The sequence below is a fragment of the Toxotes jaculatrix genome, chromosome 18, assembly GCF_017976425.1.
Source record: "Toxotes jaculatrix isolate fToxJac2 chromosome 18, fToxJac2.pri, whole genome shotgun sequence".
NCBI classification, from domain to species: Eukaryota; Metazoa; Chordata; class Actinopteri; family Toxotidae; genus Toxotes; species Toxotes jaculatrix.
In genome coordinates this window covers 4,893,274-4,908,842 of record NC_054411.1, presented here as the reverse complement: position 1 = coordinate 4,908,842, position 15,569 = coordinate 4,893,274, and the positions used below count along the sequence as shown (strand labels likewise).

General features: G+C 42.8%; 1 protein-coding gene across 1 annotated transcript; it reads left to right on the top strand.

Moving 5' to 3' along the window:
• The first annotated feature begins 1,361 nt into the window (after nt 1–1,361).
• si:dkey-208k4.2 (uncharacterized protein LOC570186 homolog) lies at nt 1,362–4,197 on the top strand. The gene is made up of 9 exons (XM_041063076.1): nt 1,362–1,501; nt 1,625–1,725; nt 1,799–1,895; nt 2,044–2,132; nt 2,415–2,488; nt 2,728–2,808; nt 2,948–3,177; nt 3,446–3,499; nt 3,763–4,197. Exons 1-9 carry the CDS (start codon nt 1,379–1,381, stop codon nt 4,009–4,011), a joined length of 1,098 nt encoding a protein of 365 aa, XP_040919010.1. The 5' UTR covers nt 1,362–1,378; the 3' UTR covers nt 4,012–4,197.
• Nucleotides 4,198–15,569: the final 11,372 nt, after the last annotated feature.

Sequence of the window (15,569 nt, the reverse complement as noted above, 5' to 3'; positions counted from 1 at the left end):
ATCAACAACGTAATCTATATAAATGTATTACTGAGCAGATCTACTCTGGCTGCACTTGTATGGTGAGGTAAACATGGCAGGTCCTGGCTCCTCATTGTTAAACATAAATACAAATCAAACAGTGAAAACTAAAGCCCTTTGAGTTGCTGTCTCAGTCCCGTGACCCGCAGGGTTAGCTTCCCTGATGCAGTTAAGTCCTCCTACAGCCATCCTGGAACACATCCCGCTAATGGAGGCACATTGTGCACTGGCAGCCCCCTCTGAATATTTCATCTACCCCCCTTTGAGACTAAGAGGGAGTGAGAGACAGCGGGGAAGAGATGGAGGGGAGAGCAGCAGGAGGAGTGCAGCATCTAGGGCCAGATAGGTGCTCCCCTTAACCCCCACCCCACCCCCCCAAAAAAAGCTCCCAATTTCAGAATGGACAGACCCTTCTGCTGTTAATCTGAATTCAAACATCATCATCATCATCATCATCTTGACTGTTCCTTTGCAGTGGTTTTCATCCTATAAACACAGAATGGCTACGGATCACACAGCGGTAACTGATGCAGGCAATTAAGTATTCAGCACTGGTAAAGCTGAGTAACAGAACTGCAGTGAGAACTGTGAGGAGTCAGGGCTGCAGAGACACTGCTGGATGTGCTTCATGTGGACATCAAAGTAATTTGGATCCTGTGGGGTCTGAGGAATTCCAGGGGACGAGTTTAGTTCCCACAGAAAAATGAGTAATGTCTAAGAATCACTAACTTTATCCACCTCTACAGTAGAGAAATAATAATAATAATAAAAAAACCTCTCCTCAAACGGCTGTTCCTGAAACAAAATCCGTGATTACTGAAGTCTGCACCAGTCTCAACCCTCTCACAGGCATTTGCTGCAGATTCAAACACGATTGGACTTATTCCTTTCAACAAATCTATTATGAAAACCAATGCGAAAAGCTGAACAGTGCCCAGTCAGTGTTGAGATAGAGACACACCACCCTCTACTGAGCAAATAGCTGTATCACAATTACTATTTCGATAACTTCATCAAGTCATTCAGGGTGAGGATGAATCTATAGTGTGGAGAAGTTTTCCCTCACGATTATGGAAAATGTAAAACTTAAGTGTGTCGTGTGATAAAGAAATTCTGTTTTAATACTGTCTTATTTTTATCACCACTATTACACACATCTGATCTCAGCAGAGCAATTAAGTTAATTAGTTTCAGCTTTACCTCTTGAGTAACGCAACGTGCTGAAAGAGTGAGCACTGCGGACGCAGCCTGGTGACCCGACGCTGCCAATTTACCAATTAAGAGGCTATAAAACAAGCTGACAAAAGCGGCGGCCTTCCCAGTACGCATTTTCAGCGGAGAAGTGTTCAGACATCGGATGGAAATGAAACCTGCCGGCGGCCCGTCGCTGCAGCTGTTCAGCTGCGCCCACGCTGATTGTGGAGCGACTTTCAAAAAGCAGTGGAAACTCAAAGAGCATGAGACGGTGCACACCGGCGCGGTAAGGGAAGTATTTATAAACCTACCCACATCATTATCTTCACTATTTTCAGCGTGAATATGAACAGCTTCAAAGTTCTAACTTGTTAAAACTTTATCCCCCCCCCCAAAAAAATGTGCGCAGCGCCCGTGTCAGTGCACAGTTGCAGGCTGTGGTCGCCGTTTTTCAAGAAAATCCCACCTGCGCCGCCACCTGCTGCAGCATCAAGGGGTGAAGCGATTCAAGTGAGTCTCGTGTGTCGCATGTGAACAGTCGCTCCCCTCAGTCGCGGCCTCGTTTTAACTCCGCTTTCTCCAGGTGCAGATTTTCGACCTGCACGAAGAGTTTCTGCGACTCGAGCAAACTGAAAAGACATGAGCGTTACGCCCATGGACAGAAGAATAAGTACTTCAAGGTTATACTCAGATTTATCCACAAGATGGCGACAATGAAACGCATTTTTTTTTTTAACCACCAGCTCCTTTTCAGTTGATGTTGATAAATAACAACGTTTAAGTCATTGTCATTTTAACCACTTGTTTTTTTTCCACCCTCTCCCTCAGTGTAACCAGCCAAAGTGCTCCCTGACCTTCAAAAAGCGCAGGCAGTTTAAACTACACTTAAAGGAGCATGAAGTGTCTGTTAAATTCAAGTATGTGTTGTACAAAGTTTATCCTCACAGAAAACATATTTTCTTGTATTGTAAAACCCTTTAGTAAAAAAATAATAATAATAATAATAATAATAATGAAAAGCCTGAGATCAGCCCAGACGAGCTGTTAAACTGTTAAAGATTACGCACTTGCCTTTTTAACTAAGCAGATCTTTGATGCCTGCCGTACAGGCTCTAGCAGGAGATAAATGAGTAGGTGTGGTCCCAGTGAATTAAATTTATTTTTACCTCTGCCTGTCCCTGGTGGTGGGGAACACTTAGGTGTTCGAAGGACGGATGCGCTGCCGTGTTCGACTCCCATATCGCTCGCAAAGCCCATGAGAAGAAGCATGCAGGTTGGTCCATTTCAGTCTTCATAGGGGTCCTTTCATCTTCGTTCCCTGTAAAATTCCTTCATTAAAAGAGGGTTGTGGCTGTATTTGCATGTAACCTTTTCTTGAATACAAAATAAATCTTTCAAGACAAATGATGTGCATGGTATACGGTCCCTCAAAGGGGACACAGAAGGGAGCCACCTGGTGATGGTCTTTTGTTTCCTGATGTGCTCACTGGCCTTGTTGTTCGGTCCCTGCAGGTTACCGCTGCCCTCATGCTAACTGCCAGGTGTTTGAACACACCTGGGGGAAACTTCAGAAGCACATGGCCAAACACCCAGGTGAATATGTTGTGGTTGAAATCCATCCCCAGTTGTTTTTCAGCATTTTGTTTTTCACTCAGCATCTGGTGGCAAAGGATGGCTAGTTAATCATTCTGCCTTTTTTTTTTTTTTTTTTTTTTTTTTAAATGTGTTTTAGCCACGCTTTCATGCACTGTGTGTAAGAAGGTGTTTAAGAAAGTGGATGCTCTGCGGAGGCACAAACGGATCCACGCTTCCCATAAGCCTGTGCTGGTCTGTCCCAGGGATGACTGCCAGGCCTACTTCTCTACAACCTTCAACCTGCAACACCACATCCGCAAGTTTCACCTCGAGCTCCTCAAATACAAATGCTCCTTCCCTGGCTGCCCACGCACATTTGCTATGCGGGTATGTAACATGTTGTCTATAACCGATCCTTACGAGGAGGTGGGACTTATGCATCCTTAAATGCTTGTCATGCAGAATTGCCATATTAATAATATGCAGACTTATGTAGTCTCTGACACTGGTTGTAAAGAACAGGCCAAAACAAAGTAATTCCAATCATTAAGTATTAACAAGACAGATGAGTGACAGGATTGCTGCACATTTTACTGCCATTTCTAGTTGTACAAAGCTTCAACTTGTGTACAATTATGACTGTTATATCCCACAGGAAAGCATGAACAGACACCTGCTTCGCCACGACCCAAGCGGCACCACTCTGAAGGTAAGTCTGACGTTAGTATCCCACAGAGGTGGACGAAAGCAGCCCGGTCAGGGGACTATTGATTTTGGATTTCTCTTTAAACCTGTTGAAAGTAGACTCCTTTGTGCTTCTGAACAATTCATGATCAAACAGGCTAAATTTCTACCTTTTAAAGTAGGTTTTTTTTTAAATTAAGTGGCCACACAGCCAGTACAGTAGCATGAAATTGCAAAAACAGAAATACAATCCTAAGACATTGCATTATTTTTTAAAAATCCCTACAGAAGCGTCAGCGCCCAAAGAAATCCTGGCAGAAGCGTCTGAACGGACACCATCTGCCGCTTGTGGAGGAAAACCTACAACGCCTCTTCGCCTTGCGCATGCGAATCTCCAGACGTGCAAAAGTGGAAACCAACCTCTCGGGGCTCTTCAGTGAACGCAAGATCCCTCATTACGTTGACCCAGAAGTCAACCTGCACAACCTGTTTGGCATCAAACAGGAGAAACCTGAGTTCACACCACTAAAAGGTTAAATGAAATTTTAAAAAAAATTTCATTTTCAGTTTGACTGTTAACTTTGAACTTCCTGAAATCTTTGTAGGCTTTGGACTGTTTAATTTTTGAGACATTGGAAATTTGGGTCTCTTTGGTTTGTAGGTGATGTACATTTAAAATGTTAATTTCAAACAAAGTATTTGAATCTAACTTTTGAAACATAAGAAATGTTAAGCTTTTGAAAAGCTTTTTTTTTTTTTTTTTTTCTGTGAAGGCCAACAGGTCTTAAGTGTAATGTGACACTTATTGACCCAATAAAGAATGAGTTTTTGATTAGTGGTATTTTAATGCTGTCATTGTCCAGTCTGTTTAGTGAGCACTGCTGGAGGTCTGCCCAGCAGTAGCAGCTGGTGGGGAGGTATCATCTCCAGGACAAAGATTTGTTTGTTCAGTCCCATTTAATTGCAACAGAAAGTGCATCTCATTGTTGGTGCACTCAAACAGCTGTTCTCCCCCCTCCTGCATCCATCTATTGCGCTTGCTTTGGCTGCACATATTGGTTGACATTTGCTGAACATGTTGGAGCTCATTAAATATGAACAAAGGACTGAACATGAGTAAGAGCTGAGTCACAGAAAGCATGTCACTTTGGGGGTGGATGAGACTTTGAACACAAAGTAGATGAGTTTCAGCTGTCAGCTCTGCTCCGCTGAGGTTACGCTGCTGCACTTTACATTTTGGCCTCATGAAGGTTTAGGCTGTAGGTAAATGACACAGTGCACAATGCATGTGTAATCTGAGTGCATTTATTTGGCCTATAGTCCACCAGGCCTTCCGGGTTTGCAGAAGAGCCGCAGCTGTTTTCATGATCAATTAATCCGCACATTTCTCCATTAATCATTTATTCTGTAACTGAGTTTCCGCTGTCTGGTGGTTAGTAATGAAGATGCAGTGACTCCGGGACCTATTTGGCGTTTACCTCCGTTTATTCTGACTTCTCTCCCACAGGGTAATTTAACGAAGGGGCTCGTAGTAAAATATAAGCATAAAAAACAAACGTAAATAATAAAATATACCTCACAGGACAGATAATGTTTAAATAAAAGTGGTCGCTCCAGCCCAAGTCAAAATGGCCGTTAGCGCTTACATTACCGAAACTTTCAGGCGGTTAAAGGCATCGACAGGTAACACCGAAATCTATCTACAGGTGCAGAGACGTTACACGCATTACACACAAACAATGAGGAAAAACAGGATGGATTTCAAAAAATAAACGTGTAAACGACGCTCACCTTTCCTCTGCTTCTTCTTCTGTTGTTCTAATGGACACGCACCTACAGGTGAGGGGTCAGAGCACAGCACCACAGAAGAAGAAATGAGGGAAGTGAATTGAGGTCAGCGCAAAGGTTATAGGCACAATAAAGTAAAGTGAGCATGTTTTGAAAAATAATGTCAACTGTTTTTATTTATAAAATAACTTCAGAAAACTACAGTAAACAAAACAAACAAAAACAAAAACAAGAAAAACCCAAAAAAAAAAAACCAACTGTGTTTTGCACCACAGTGTTTTGAACAGCACCGATTCCCCCAGGTACGGTTGTGCACAATTTTTTAAAAGGTACTGGGCCAGTAGGTTGGTCCAAGCAGTTTTCACATTTATTTATTTATTTATTTTTATTTAACAAGCCAGAAATTACCCTGTAGAAAATTAAAAAATAAATAAATACAATGTAAAATTTAAAAGGGTTTCAGCATTTAAAAAGGTTCCTGTCCTGTCAAGCAGTGTCCTCTTTGTGTTAAAACATTCCTTTGTTTCTTGGTCCAGTGGAGCACAACAGAGTCCATTTCAAAGCTTCAGCTAAGCTCTGTAACAGCCTGTCAGTTTGAGTGTCTTCACTGCTGTTTTTCTTTGCTCTGCCGAAGGTCGTTCTCTCGGCCTTGCAGCCTCAGGCTGCCTTCCTTCCCTCACTCGATGCTGCGCTGCCTCTTTAGGTCCCATACGTTAACGGTTAACCTATCCTACTACAGCTGACCTGTGCGCTCAGTCAAGCCCGAGGGACTGTGCATGGTTTCACACAGCAGATATGAATGTTAGAGCTGTAATTATCTTGCCTGTAGGTATAGTATCTCATTTCTGTGTAAAATGTCATTTGCAAAGCGCAGATAAAAGCATCAATCAGACACTAAGTGCCTCTTAAGACCATGATATTGCTTTGGACATGTAGCCAGGCTTTCAAAGTCAACACGCTTCTGAGCTGGGCAGGAATTTTAGTTGTGTTTCCATGGTGATGCAACACAGTAAACAAGGTTTCTTTACATCTTTGTCCTGTTCCTTGTCTTGTCAGAGGGTTTTTTTTTCCAGACAAACGGTGACAGTGCTTGCAGGTGTTCAGCAGGCGTGGAAAGTTCTCGAGTGATTAGATGTTGCTTGTTGACTGCAGAGTTGATAATTGTTTTCCACTGGTGCCACTAAGTCCCACAAGAGTGACGATGCTGCCTCGTGTTGTAGGGGCCGAGCTCTGGGCTGATACCAGCAACATTATCAAAGCTGTAACACACACATTTAACCCCACCCTCACCACCACCACCCTCTGGCTCTCTGGAAAGGCCATGACAATTATCCACATAGTGAGCGTGACCTAACATGCTGAGCTTGATTTCCGCAACACGTGCATCACAGAGCAGCACAAAGCAAAAGTCACAATAATACCGTCACAGCAAGGGAGACAGGGGACACTCATTGCACATTCGTGACTGCCTGATTAGCTCAAAGGAAATGTGGAACAGGTACGTACTCTGTGAATGGCACGGAGAAAATTGTTTTTCATGGTCCTATGAAAACAGGAAGTCTCCAATCAGTTTGTAGTGACCGCTTTAGTTTTTATTTCTTGGTGATCAGAAAAAAAACTATTTTTACTCTGTGTCAACCAGTTCAGCTTATTTTGTACATGCGTGTAATCAGAGTATGGCTTTTAACTGCTGATGGTTCTTTAATTCTCCATCCTGTGTTGGTGTTGTCTTTTTAAGCAAGAATGTTTGTTTCTAAATATGAAGTAAAAACCTTAATAAATGAGGTTTACAGGCTTTATGTAAAGAGTCACAATTTGCTTTAACCTGTTGACGGCTTCAAAAATAATAAAAGGCAAGAGCATTGGTTCTGTGGTGACAGGACACTGTCTCTGCTCCTGTCCACACTTTGTGACTCAGGCTGAAAAAAACATGTCTATTTACATAAATCTTACCTCTGCAGCTTTAATTACAGGTGGTGTGCATTTCCCCGGCATTGCTTTGCCCACTCAAGGGCAAAAATACACCAATAAAACATCTGAATCACCTTGATCCCGTTGTGAATCATTTTTATCCTGATGACGACAGCTTCTGGATAAAATTGCTGTGACCTACAGGAACAAGTGCTCACTGAGTGGCTCCACAAGCCACGAAATGATTCAAACTAGTGTCTCAACTACGTTGAATAACAGCACTTTTCGTTTTTACCACTAACAACAAATAGTAATATGGGAGCTGGGTCTCTGCAGTGCTTTTACAGATCTACCAGGCATCAGCGTAGATGTTTGGCGCTTTGTTGTGGTCCAACAATATATACATGTGTCTATTAAAAAAAGATATTACATTTATTTGCACATGGTTTTGTGAAAATGATTTCAGGTAACTGCTTTCAGTGATAGCTAGATGTCATCAAAAATCATGAATGCATCCCTCCCAGACAAACAGCTAAGAGCACATGTCTGATTACTTCTAATTGCGGGAAAGCAAATACAAAAACGTGATTTATTAAAGAGCGCTATCATGAATATTACATTTCTGAAGCTTTCAGGTGCTAATGCAACTCTGGTTGCTTCTTGGTTAATATGTGAGGTAGTTTGCAGTGCAGGTTTTTCAACCCTTTATCAATAAAACCATATCTCATTCAAGCAGTAACCCACATTTCTCTTTTTCAGTCTCATTCACAGAACGTACAGGAGAAAAACCAGGGAGTCACAGAAAGAGCAAAAATATTGCTTCAGAAAAATCCCTTAACAAGGAGATAAACTGAAGTAGGTTAACCATACAGCCGTCATGCCCTGATTTAGCCTGCTTCCTCCAGAATAGATGACCCAAAACCTCCTCTTCCCTCCCATTTCTCCCTTTTAACCATGGCTGTGTTTGAAGAGAGCGATCCATAGCTGTAACACAACTGCACACCTGCTAAACTGACAGGATTAACAAAATAACCATGAGATAGGGAGCCTTCTGCACAGACGTAAACATGCTCAGCTCCTCTGCCTCCATCAGAGTGTGGAGCAGTGCAGCTCTTTGGCAATTTATGCCATAAGGAGGTTTAAACAACTCTTGTGCCAAAAATAAACAAGTATTACCAACTAGTGGGTACAAAGTTCTCTAAAATGACATGTTCAGACTGGATGGAAGACTACGTGAGTGGATTATGTTCACATTTTTCCTTTTTCTTTTTTTTTTTTAAGTGTGTTAATTTTTTTCAGTTAGTTCCTTGAAAACAGTACCCCATGAAAACAAAGCCTTCATTTGCCCGAATTTACTTGTGTTGAGGTTAGAGGAAAAGTTAGGGGATCACCAAAGTCAGTTGGAGTCATCCTCTTGGGACCCTGAATGTCAGCTCAAATTTCACGCCAATCCATCCAATAATTGTGGAGATATTTTAGTCTGGACCAACCCGGTGGAAAAACCCACCACCCGACATTGCCGTCCCTGGGGCCATGCTACTGGCATAGCGAAAAAAAATTAGATTAGGGATGAAATTTCAGCGTTTAACCCACAGATGAGACACATCGGGTCCAGTCTTATTTGAACAGTGAAATGAATCCGGCTAATATCGACAGCGGATACGCGGCACCTGTTGCATTGTTCTATAATGACATCCGCTCCAACCTGCCAAGAGGACATGATGGACATGACCTTATCGTCCTTGAAATTAACCCTGAACTTTCTGCAGGTCTCATCACTGACCTTTGATGCAGAGTTAAAGCATTACCTCACTTAGCTTTTACTGGAAATGGCTGTTTATTCCTTCATGAATGTTTGAACAATCTCAAACCAACGCCCCACTCCCCACCACTGCACTAAATCACCTATTGAACAAGAAAGCATCGGGGAGCTACCCAGACAGACACAAAGAGCGGTACAGTGTATTTTTTATTTGTGCTGGCAAAGATTGGCCACACAAATCTGCTTCACAGAACTGGCTGTCCAAGTGGGAGGTCTCAGTTCCTCGAAATCTGCAGCAGGCACAGCAGTGGCAGGGATGCTGAAAGTCATCCAAAAAGGCATAGATTGATAGTGTTTGTTTTGAGACTCTTTTGAAATAGAAAACGTGAGTTTGGAGGACAAGCTTTTCCCCTGGCTGGGCCATTGCTTAATGGACTATTTTGTCCAGTACATTTGGTCTGTTGGCGTAACAGAGAGATCTTGCTTTTCCTCTCATCCTGTTATTCATTAAAGTCCCTCGGGGGCCTACCATAAGCAGTAGGCTGTTTATCATCTTTTCTCGATCATTAAATCGTGTCACACGATACATCAAAGCTCTCCTTCACTTCTCTGTTGTTTGTCTTCACGGTCTCTCTTTGTCTTCGGTTGGGGTCATTTTCATGGCAAAATATTCACTTGCAAATTTCCCAGTGCTTCCTTTGTCTGCGTCTGCAATTTGTAATCCTTGCAGGTTCCCTTCCTGTCCTCATGAAAAATTGTGCAAACATGAATCCATGAAGAGGACATGATAAGGTGAGCGTATTTCTCTGTCTCAGGCAGAGACAGCAACAATGATTATTTATCTCTTTTGCGTGACAAATAGATTTGTGTCTTGGCATGGTGCAGATTATACAGCATATGCAGCAGGTAGCTCTGCAGCTCCAGATTAAAGTGAACGGAATTGCAATGAGTCACATGTCCACGGGCTGACAATGGATTGATGGTACGGGTTGAGAAAACCCATACTGTTCCTTCACTGTGACGAGGATTTTGCATAATACAGTCGTGAATGCAATAAGAGTCTCTCAGAATAAGACACTGACATGATTTATCTGGGCAGACGATCAGAGTCAGTTTGATCAGATTAGATGTGATTTTCTTAGCCACTGATCTGTGTTGCCTGAGATGAGACCTAATGATCAGAGATGACAATTTAGGGTTGATTACACTTCCTTTTGTTGACATCCACATCACAACATCCAGGGTTGTCCTTATTTCCTCATATTCGCCGTGTTTGCTGCTTCATCAGTCAAAGCCCGGCTTCCTGTAAGTGCCCTGCGCTCCAGTCAAGCTCCACCAGTAATTAAAAGCGCTGCGAGCGAGCAATCAGCAAATCATCTTCGAATGACCGACTAAAAGTTCTGTCCGCCATCATTTATCAAAGCTGCCAATTAGTGAGAACCTGATTAAACATGCTCTGTGTCTCTGTTATGGTTTCGTTCATTTTTCATTAGCTGACGTTTGCGTGTCTGTGTGTTTGTCCAGTGTCTTGCATCTGTGGGAGACGTGCAAAGAGTCACTGATTGATTTTAACCTGCTGTTCAATCATCGTTCAAAGCAGATGCACACAGTGCAGCGGGTGGGCCAGTGTTCAATTAACAGTTAATGCATAATGATTAGTTTACATGAACGTGAGGGGAGAGGACGAAAGGGTTACAATGACATGAGCCAGCAGTCTGAGAGAAGCCTGTTTTATATGCAGTTTTGCATGAAAGAAACTTTATTGATCCCTTTGGGGAAATTGAGTCATCGTGGTAGCAAAAGTAATTCAGCGAGGATCAAATGAAGTGGAACTCAAGCACAGAACATGAACACAAAAACACGGAACGCAGGACACTATCTGTTAGCGAGCAGTAGAATGCAAAACCCTTATCTCAGACTGTGCTTTTGGGGGCTGATGAATTTATTTTTAGCTCCCAAAGTTCTTTTTACAGAAAAAGGGAATTTCTCTGTTGTTGTTTCAATATGCACGTGGCATTGTTTACTTCCTCCTGTTGAGAAATGTGGGAGCTCAGGTGGGTACATTATGAAGAAACGGTGATATATTTCACACCAAATAAACATCTGACAAAACAACACCACTGTCAAAAATGAACATTTATAAAGTTACATGACTTGAATTGCAAATGTAATGCACTTAATATAAATGATACATAGGCATTTTAACTGTGTGTATGTGTGAGAAAGGAATAAGAGATTCAGGCTTCTTCTTCTTCTTCCCCAGGCTCTCACAGTTTCATTTCATATATCTGTTGACTAAAGTAAAGGTCAGCTGTGTGGAGAGAAGGATGACGTGAGCTGTTCACTATAACAGTTTGTCTGTGAGTGTGTGTGTGTGTGTGTGTGTGTGTGTGTGTGTGTGTGTGTGTGTGTGTGTGTGTGTGTGTGTGTGTGTGTGTGTGTGTGTGTGTGTGTGCGTATGCTTCAGCAGCTCCAGCTCATAGACCAGCGCTTCACCACTAGCAATGCCTCTGGCTGCAAACTCCTGGAGAGAGAGAGAAGCTCATGTTTCATTAATAACGCATATCATGCAGTTTGTGTGTGTGTGAGTGTGTGTGTGTGTGTGTGTGCTTGCTCATGGGCGGATGCAGGGTCACAGTTGACTTTAATTAGAGTGAGAATGTGTTAAACAAATGTAGGGCAATCACTGATTCACGGGAGCGTGGCGTCCATGTTAGTCTACCTCTAATCAGCGCTGATCAGGGGCAGAGCACACCGGGGTGAGCTGAGCCCTGCTAATGGCATGAGACACCGAAGAAGACTGATGAGTCAGTAGCCTGTTTGAAGCATCAGTCATCATTACCAACTGAGCGCTGAATCACAGTCAGACCAGAGTCTCCTGGTATTATGTTCCACAGGGGGACAGTGAAGCTATCATCCCCCCTGCCTGTCTCCCTCCTCGCCTGTCAGTCACTTACAGTCTTCATATCAGTTAATAACCTCTGACTCCTGTCTGGTCATGGACTGTCTGACCCCCCCCCCCTCCCCAGCCACCTGTCTGTCACAGCCGCCCCCCATGGAGTCTTTTTACAAGAATCATAAATAATTGTTTTGTTTTGTTTTTCAGGAAAATGGTCCACTGTTGACACCAAAATCATACGTGTTGCAGTTCGATAATTGTTCATCAGTGCTACATGCTAACATTAATGTGCATTTTGTTCAGAGAACATATGTGTGTGAAAGAACATTACCTAACATGACATGGATGTCTCTATATCTGTGCAGAATAAAAAAAAAAAAAAATCATGGTCTTTGGCTTTTGAGCTGATCATTTATAAATCAAATTTTTTAATTTTTGAGATAGTTATCAGCAGTTGCTCGAAGTGATGCATGCTCAGCTGTAAGCATCGTGAGCACCAGAGCAAACAATCTACGCGGCACATGAATAATGATGTTTATTCTTTTTCTCTCCTAAAAGCGCAGTTGACCGGGGGTCTAATCTCCCCCAAAACTTAGTTTATCCGTCTGATGGATCTCTGGTGCTTTGTCACACAACACTCCTTAATCCCTGATATACACACCAGTGTAGCTGGAGAGAAAAAGGTATCATGTCTTCTGCAAGCTTTGTTTTGAAGTGCTGAGCGAGATAAAAACATGATCTGTGGCCCCTGTGAAGGCGGCCTGGATTTTGTTTCTCTTACAGATTTGTTCTCTCTGGACTGTGTGCACCTCAGCCTCGCACTTGTCGTCATATGTGTCTTTGAGGTTTGTTTTATTAAACAAGACTGTCCAGTGTTTTTTTTTATTTTTTCTTTTAATGACATTTTGCTTTCATCTTCTGTTTCGTGCAATATGAGGACAGACAGGAAACAGGAACTGGAATAGTGGAGATGTAAAACAAGAATGAGATATTGACTTCAAACCCACCCTGGTGCCATCTGAAAACCACATGCATGTGACAGCATTAGAAATTGCTTTTTGTCTCTATTGCTCCCTGTCTGCTCCTACTATACGTTTATTTTGGTGTGTGCTGTAGCTTGATGTGGAAGACAGATTATTGTACTGCTCTTGTTCCTGTGTGGGTGAGGTAGAGAGGGTAATGGTATGTTGTACTCGCAGCTGAAGAAATAATTCTTTATGCTTCTGTCAGCCAGTCTCAGTGACAAGCCCATGTATGAATATATGTGTGTGTGTGTTTAACCAACCTGTGATTACTTGCTTTTTTTAGAATGATATCATTTAATCAGTTCTATTTTAGCAGTTGGATTCCCCCTGACAGCTGCTTTTGTCATTATTTGCTTTGCTTCAGTAATCGCTCGCTTCCTCCCTCTAGACACTGAAAGTGTGAAAATTGCATGTTTATAAAAAGAAGCACCAAGGAGGGGACAGCCTGTGTGTGTGTGTGTGTGTGAGTGTGTGTGTGTGTGTGTGTGTGTGTGTGTGTGTGTTTCAGTGGGTATGTATCGAGGGTGTCGGCTCAGCTGGCTTGAATTAAATGTGTTTTGCTCAGCATTTAAGTTGGTAACTATAATTTTTATTTATTTATTGTGGTTTAAATTTCTAGCATTTTTTTTTTGCAAAAGAAGGATAAGGAAAAATATAAAATGAGTTTATTCTGGGACATCTGATAGCTGAAAAAAGCATTTCATTGTCTGGGCATTCATCTGATTGGTGGTATCAATGGTGGAAATTTAGACTCTAAGTGGATTTAATCATGTATTTTCAATGCTGTTGTTACTTGTAGTATTATGACATATACTTTGACAGTAACCAGGCGTTCAGTGAGCAGCACTATCTGTGAATCACAGTCCTTTCATTTCCAGTAGAGGGGATCAGCCAGAGCATCTCGGCTACTGTGGATGTTTGACCGAGTAAAGTTTGGCTTGGCTGATCCTGTACGGGTCAGTGCCACAGCGCTGCCCTGTCTGGACTGAAATAAAACAAGCGACATGTGTGAGCAAACGAGATTCCAATGATTCGACCAGTTCTCAGAAGTGGATTCACCTTGAGGATCAGAGGAAATAAGTTTACTAAGATTTTTTTTTTCAAGCTTCTTTCAGTTAATGCTACAGATGTCCTTGTCGAATGCTGGTGACACATTACACAAACTATAAAGAAAATGAAGACACTCTGACTCTTATATCCAGTAGACGCTATTAGATTTCCACTAAAAATCAGTAAGAGACTGAACTGTCAACAAAGCTGCTCGCAGCGGGAAGATATTGAGCAGTAGTGAGCTGCTCGCTCTCAGCTGTCAAGGTAAACTAGGTTTAGTTTGTTTGTGCGTCTCATGTTGTGATTCTGGTCCATGCCCAAACCACGCTGGAACCTACTGCAAAACACAGCACAAACAGTTTGATGTTAACTAGAAAGAACCACGAGGATGAGCGGCAAAGGAACACAAGCACACAATGTTCAGTACAGCAGCTGAGCAGCTGATGCTCTCTCTTTCTTTCTCTATCTGTCTCTTTTTTTCCCTTCCTTTCTGTCTGTCTCCATTGATGTTACAGCTCTCTGTTCACCTGAACCGGGACAGAAGGCGCAGAGGCTGTTGGTCCTGACACTTGCTCGGAGGCACCTCAAAAGGTCACGAGATGTAATAATAACAGCTGGGGATGCTCTGAATAATGATGGCGGACATTTATTATACAGGAGCACAAGCAAACTCCTGCGGGGTGTGTGCAGGGTCGGCCAGACATGATGCTGGGCTAGATTTCAGAAATAGCCACATTTACACCAGGCCTTAATCGCCCCCCCCCCCCTCCCCCCCCCCCCCCCCGTCGCCCCCCACCCCCCCCATCCCCCTCCCCCATCCCTCGTAGCTTTACTGCCTTAGAAAGTCGATGTTATGGCCAAGCTGAAATGAAGCATTATTAATAGGCAATTTCACTTTCAGCAGCTTCTCCACCTCCTCAGATATTTTTTTCTCCATAATCCAATTAGGTGAGGTGAGTGCAGATAGAGCCTCCTTACAATAACTTTAATCATAAGCAAGGTCATAATAGGAGCTGGAGAAAAGAGAACAGGAAATAGAGTCATTCCCTTCTTTGCTTATCTCTAGTGTAACTCAGAGCCAGACTGATGCAAGAAAGAGAGACATCGGCACGAAGGCAGTGACAGGAACTGATGAGGACAGAGGGACAGAAAGAGAGACTGAACCAGAAGATTAAGAGAGACAGCAAAAGACAGGGGAGAGGGTGAGGGTCTGCGTCAGTTCCTGTAAAGTGAGAGTAAGGCAGGAGAAGAGAGGAAGATTGAGCCAGAAAAAAAATGAGAGGATTAGAGGAGGCAGAGAAAGATGGGACTGTTCAACAACGCTCTCCCACACTGGCAAAGTTTCATCAGCTTGACAGGACTCGCCGTGCTCTGAGTCACAGCAGATGGGCAGCACTGTCAAGTGTTAATAGAGGTATGTAGCAGCCGCTGTTGATGGTGAAACTCAGGCCGCTTCATCAACCGACCGAAGATCCCTTCTGTCAAGACACCGGCTATTGTTTTGCTTAGCTGGTGTCAGATTTACACCCAAAAATCAAACATACGCAACAGCAGAGAGGGCCTTAAAAGTAAAAAGTGCGGCCAAAAATGAAAATGTTGCCATTATCCAATGTAATGTCAAAACATTAGCAACTTAGCAAGAGCAGTGTCATGACAGAAA